The 6,507-nt window shown below is 35.6% G+C and overlaps 1 protein-coding gene across 1 annotated transcript; it reads left to right on the top strand.

Moving 5' to 3' along the window:
* The first annotated feature begins 253 nt into the window (after window positions 1-253).
* Window positions 254-1,242, top strand: LOC108916376. The gene is made up of 2 exons (XM_018722610.1): window positions 254-771; window positions 1,080-1,242. Exons 1-2 carry the CDS (start codon window positions 254-256, stop codon window positions 1,240-1,242), a joined length of 681 nt encoding a protein of 226 aa, XP_018578126.1.
* The last annotated feature ends 5,265 nt before the right edge of the window (window positions 1,243-6,507 follow it).

Genomic DNA, 6,507 nt, shown 5'->3' with positions numbered 1-6,507 from the left:
TGTTGATGCTTTTAGTCGTAATCCAGTACTGGTGAATTTAGTCACTATTACTGAGGCAGACTGGTTTGGGAACTGGGACTGGTTGAGGGGACTGGTTCAACTGAAGGACGAGAAGGCATAGGTGATAATCAAGGCGTTAGAAAGAAATAAAGCTGACAAGGTTGTGCAAACAGCTTTTATGGTCGTCTGTGGCTTACAGGAGAAGGTTACAGATTATACGTAGGTACCTGCAATTGCAAAGTTTATCATGATGATGACATTGGACATCTTGGATTTGAAAGGTGTTTGGAACTCTTTCCCAAAAACGAGGCGTTTTGTGCACAAATACACAGCGGCATGTTTGAATTGTGCATATGCGAAAGGTGCTCAAGGGCGAAGCGAACGATTTCTCGATCCTTACGAAAAGAAGGCGATTCCGCTGGATACAGTGCATATCGATCATATAGGTCCCTATGTCAAAAGTGTGAAACAAAATAGTTATTTGCTGGTAGTGGTAGATGCGTTTACCAAATATATGTGGGCGAAGCCTACTAAAACCTTGAGTTCTGCAGAAACCATTGAGAAGCTAAGGTGGTTATTTGGCGAATTTGGGTACCCAAGGCGTATATTTGATAGGGGATTGGCGTTCACGAACAGGGCGTTTGCTAACTTTGTAGGTGACAGGGGCATTAAGCACGTGGAGAATGCTATTGGAGCCTCTCAGGCGAATGGTCAGGCAGAACGGGCGAACCTCACAATAATTGAAGCGTATACGTGTGTTCTCTTATCAAAGTGGGTGAGTAGCAGATTTGTCAGTGGGTAATAACACTGCTGCACAAGAACGGAAGCGATTGCATGCAAATAGGCGTAAAGCAGGTGTAAGATTGCAAGAGGCTGCATCTCGAATGAGGGCAAGATATGATAAGATAAGATAATGAGGCATAAAGTTGCAACCGAATGCAAACTAGGTGATTTAGTCTTGTGGCGTCAGGCAGCTACTATGTTATGTGAAAAGGGTATTAGGAAGATGTATATGATGGTCCATATAAGATAAAAAAAAGGTGTTAGGCAACGACAGGTATGAGATTGCTTCATCGTAGTGTTAGGGACTATAAGCGGTTTAGCGCTGTTATTGCAGTAGAAGCCCTGAGACGTTATCAAAGTGGTGCAATTCATGTAGGTGATGAGTCTGATGATTCTTTGGGCGACTACGATAGGGATCAGTCTAGCCGACAGGTTCTGATTGATCTCTTAGAGAGTTAGGTGAAAATCGTGTATTAACGAAGATATGAATGTTGCAGGAAGGCCGATTGTTGGAAGAATAAATCTGGACAGGCGATGACATCTGGTAGCCGATAGCAGAAGTTTGGCGAAATAGGTTTTGGGCGGATAGGAGCCTGACATCTGGCTTGGATGGTTTAACAGGCAGGCGTTAAGCGGGGACGGTGGAGGGCATTAGAGATGGGTAACGCAGCAAAATTTCCGGCGTTGATACACTAACTCAAGCGCACACTTGTGAGTTAACCAGAGATATAGAGTGGGGAGAATACTCTTACAACCTGCGCAAGCGGCTAATAACAATGGTCGCCATTTTGAACATCATGGTTGCAAACACAGATAAATTTTAGGGAAATTTAAATAGGAACAAGGAGAGGCAAATTTAAAATACAATACCAAAAATAAAGATTCAAATTATATGAGCAACATTTTTTATTTTAATAGGTTTTTCAGAAATTGGTAAATATCTAAAAAAAATTATATTTTGAAATATAAAGATAAACTAGTATAAAGAAATAATGATTTTACATATTTTACTTATTGATGATTAAATAATATTAACTTAGTTGTTTTCGTATTAGATGTCGCTGAATTTTTTCAGTATATTTTATTTAGTTTGCCTAAATTAAAAAATCTTATACGCATCTTACGCATATAAGCAAAACAACACTTTTCGTTAGAATTAATAAATGACTTTCATGCGAGTGATACATTGTGCTCTATTAAACTAGAGAACAGTTCTCCTGCACAATTATAAAATTGTTGTTGTACCACAGAAGTAACAAATACAATCATGAAATCCTTTTCATGTGGCAATTTATTTTCAGTGAATACTAAAAGTCGTCTTATTGCGGTAATTCTGAATATTCTTTCTTAATTTTATCAGGTGATATATTAAAATAATGTAACATGTAAGCTAAGCGATATAGTCATTGGTTGGGGTTGGAGACAAAATACATGTAACGTGTATAACTCGCATAACCTAATTACTGTTCTTTCTAAGATGTATCTATATATGTTCGGTTTGAAAAAACTTTTCTCCTTGTGCTGCTATCAGTAGGTACTTGCAGAAAGTATCTTGACTAGATGACACTTCACTAAAATAATAATAATAATATAGACTGCCAGGGAAAATAATATTTATTTAAAAAAAATTGTATTAACAAAAAATAATGTTACCAATGGTTCTGGTTAAGCTTAGAACGCTCTGCCGTATCATCTAATGACATCGATGAAGTAAATGGAGCATTTTTTTGTATGGTATGTAATGTTTCAACTGAACTTGTGGATGGAGCGTCAGCTTTATTAGTTAAATAGACTTCTAAATTTGGAACTTATAACCTTAACAGTTGGTTATTAAGTGTGTCAGTTGCTTTTAACACACTGCGCGGCAGCTAATTTTTGTCGGGGAGCAAGGTAGTGGGTGAGAAGTATTTTTTTTTATTACAGAAAAGTACAGATAAGCTAGGCCTGGGCGCCAGCCGAAACAAATCGACAAAATGGGAAGAGGAGCGTAATACTTACACAAAATTTTGACCTTAAAATGCAAACTTTAATGTGAGCTAAAATGTATAAAATTCTATGACTTAGATTAATCAGGTAATGATTTTGTAAAAATGATTAATTAAATAAGTACCTAAAATTACTTAAATACTACTACACATTATGAACATTATTTAACGTATTTAATTATTAACAAATGAGTGGGTATTATTTAGTCATCAATTACACGGTAGAGAAATAATCTTCGTGTAGGCGTTATATGCCAGGTAAGTATTTGTCTTACATTAGTGTATAAGCAACTCAAAATGAGCATAAAAAAAATAAAACAATATATCAAATCCCCAGATAACAGCTGTTATTCGGTTTACAAAATTACTATTTATCTGTTATACGTTGTATAATTTTATTGACACCAAAAGCCAAAGTGGCATATGTTAATTACCATCTAATACCAATAAATATTATTATAATTAGGTAAATAAGTTGTTCATATATTTTTCTCTAATAAATAATTGTGAGAAATAGATTGTTAAAAAAATTGTAGAACTCGCAGCAGAGAAAATCAAAAGTTTCAAGGCAAAATGGTCGACGATAACAGCTCTCCACTACTTCTTTGGGATTTGCAGAAGACAGCAAGATGTTATAACAAATGTAAAAGTACCTACTCACAGTCTCAGGATCACGTAATCAAGACAGCTCAGCAAGTGCCTTCGGCTTACGTAAAATACAGCGGCTACACGGCTACTCTTTCTAAGGTATCGGGTCAGATAAGTATAGGACAGGCAAAGGACTTCGCTAACCATGTGACATAATTTTCTTCTTTAATTTTTCAGGCTCATTTATTGTTCAACATCAACGGGAACAGCAATGGCATTAGCTACGGTATCAGGGAGGAATTTCGAGAAACGCCTATGTACAACGTTGGATAGAAACTTTATCAACAGTTTCGTACGTATATCTTAAGATTCCTAAGATTCCTAAGACCTACAAAAACCAAATCGTCTAAGCAAAACGTGCCAAATACAATTGCGGATAACAAATAATTATCAAATTATGCATTTTTCAAATAATGAAACACTCACCCTAGATTTTCTGAGGCCTTAACACAACACAACCTAATGTGTGTAATATTCGTCGGAAATCCCGCACGCTAATCGCTATCTATCTCCCGCATACGTTTGCCGAACGCGCGCAAAAAGCCTTAACATTTTTTGTATTCTATCCAGCCAACGTTCTACATGCCTTCCATTTTTAACAATAATATTTTTTAAATAAATAACAATCAGATACTCTGCATTACTAAAATTATGCACAAAGAACTAAAAGACGATTACTGTTTTAATTATATAACGTAATATTTGTTTACTATCACTAGATATTTCATCTTTGCCTTTTTCGGGAATTTAAGGGGTCTAAGGGAGATTATGGAAATATAGGGAGCCATGAATTAATACTTATAAATATTTGCCCATATTTTTACATGATGTACGTTTATTTTTCTGTATGCAACCAGAGTTACTGCCTTTAATTCCCACAAAGACAAAGTGTTAAGAGTCGCATATACATACAGTGGTGATTTACTTAATTTATTAATTTTCTTGTGCCTCTATCGCTAACTGGTATTTGAACGTTACACACCCCCTCTTGCTACTAGCAAAATTTTTCGAAGAAACAATTTTTCTGTAAGACAACTAGATAAAGATAAAACATGCACTACAATTATTTTACTTAATACTCTTAACTCTATGAAAAGGCCGGTCCTAATATTAAAACTATGCAAAAAATTAAAACTACTATCTTACACTAAATGTCACATTCGAGAAACGATATATCTACGAAATTTGTTTACTCAATGCATGCCTCCCTAAATATATCTTACCGTGCACAGACAATGGCTAGATTTTGGATCAAGTGTACTGAATTTCATGGTTAGAATCCTTCTCATTCATGCAACATTCGTTCACATTCACACAACATTTACTTCAGGCTTCATCATCGATGGTATATGGCTTCATATCTTTTACGTGCCACTGTCCTAAATTCTTTCCTGTTTTGTCATCGACTAATTCATAAACGAGGTCGTTTTTTTGTACAAGTACAATTCGGACGGATCACTCCTTCCTTTCCACATCCATAACATCTAAGGGGTTTTCTAGTAGATGAACTGCTGGTGGACGCAATTTGCGAACAATTTCTTTTAATATGTCCCACTGTATTGCATTTGAAACAGCGAATTTCAGATATCTGCTTGATTTCTTAGGAGTCACTTGATTTTTTCTGAACATAGTCATCATATCTTCTACTGTCGTTTGTTTCCTGGGAAAACTCAGTACCCTTTACCGAAGTATTTTTCTGTAATGAGTTCAACTTCTTCTGGACAGTCTTCAGTATACCTGCTTCTTCCAAAGAACCGCATATGTCCACGAGATCGTCAAGTGTATCCACTTTTTTTAACTCCAGGTGAATGTGATATTCATCCAATAAATTCTTCTTAATTATCTTCAACTTATCTGAAGTGGTAGCCTTTACAGTCAATCGACCAGAGATTTTCCATTTCTGATATAAAAATAATTCCGCGCTCATCAGGTCGTTGTTTTCGGTTCCTGATTGTGTCCCAAATATCATCATCATTTTGTTTCTAATTCGTCGAAACCATACTTTTGCTGGTCCATCAAACAACTCAACAGCAGCGGATCGAAATAATTATTCTTTGTTAACCATCCTTGAAAAACTTAACTCATTGACTTGTTCCAAAAATGAGTCCACGGATGACTTCGGTGTTCCATCAAATGTCAGTCCAAATTTTTAAAGTGAGAACTTTTGGTTGCCGGTAAAACATCAGCCGTCGCTGCATTATTGCGTCCAGATTCGCCCTGTATATATTTGTTCCAAGCATCTTCCACGTCTTCCACTAATAAACCTATTAACCTATAATATCATTTGCGTTATCAGGAATGCGAAGCAACCTACCTTTGACATGATTTATTCGACTTCGTATTCTCTTATAAACTTCCTTATTAGTTCCATTAAAATCATCCGCAAGAGGAGTTAACGATTGAATACTATCTTTTATTTCCTTTTGTTCAAGCTCGAATGAAAAATTTGGAGTTCTGTAAATCGGAGGAACAGGTCTCGCTAAATCTTTCTGAAACTCTCTTCTTAAATATTTTCGTTTTTGTGACAAATCCGCCGCAGATGTGGTAACATTCCTAATTCTCAACTCATAATTCACCTCATGCGTTCTCAAATAATTGGGATCTATGTCAAAAATATTTGCCATTTTGTAAAAAGGAATAATGTGAATTAATATGTGGAAATCCAAGGACCACTCACCACCGACGCACAAAAACCGAACCGTATTTATTTATAAAAAATTAAATGCAATGTGCACTAAGTTACACCACCAGTGACAGCAACTACAATACACCCTGTATAAATATGGTACATCCACTATAACAATGTGCATAAATATATCACACTATATCATTCTGTATAAATATAACATTTAATCCTGTATAAATAATCGCAAAAACAGTGGCGGTTTTACCATAAGAGCTGCGGAGCTGCAGAACACATACAATTTTATATATTTAATCATATTAAATATCAACAAAATATTTAAAGAATCCAAATGTACTCGCGCTAAAATAAATCTAGGAGCTTATATTATTATTTATTGCGACGCGAGCTACGCTCCTTAATATATGCAACCTCATATACAAAATGTGTGGACAGCGAACAATTAGA

The sequence above is a fragment of the Anoplophora glabripennis genome, unplaced genomic scaffold, assembly GCF_000390285.2.
Source record: "Anoplophora glabripennis isolate ALB-LARVAE unplaced genomic scaffold, Agla_2.0 scaffold2033, whole genome shotgun sequence".
NCBI classification, from domain to species: Eukaryota; Metazoa; Arthropoda; class Insecta; order Coleoptera; family Cerambycidae; genus Anoplophora; species Anoplophora glabripennis.
The sequence above is the reverse complement of the archived record's forward strand: the minus strand, read 5'-3'. Positions and strand labels throughout refer to the sequence as shown.

Excerpts from the sequence above, each read along its gene's own strand:
- LOC108916376 (XM_018722610.1), top strand. The coding sequence starts at position 254 with ATGACATTGGACATCTTGGATTTGAAAGGTGTTTGGAACTCTTTCCCA. Across the intron at positions 772-1,079 it reads ACGTGTGTTCTCTTATCAAA|TGTTAGGGACTATAAGCGGT; the intron begins GTGGGTGAGTAG and ends GCTTCATCGTAG.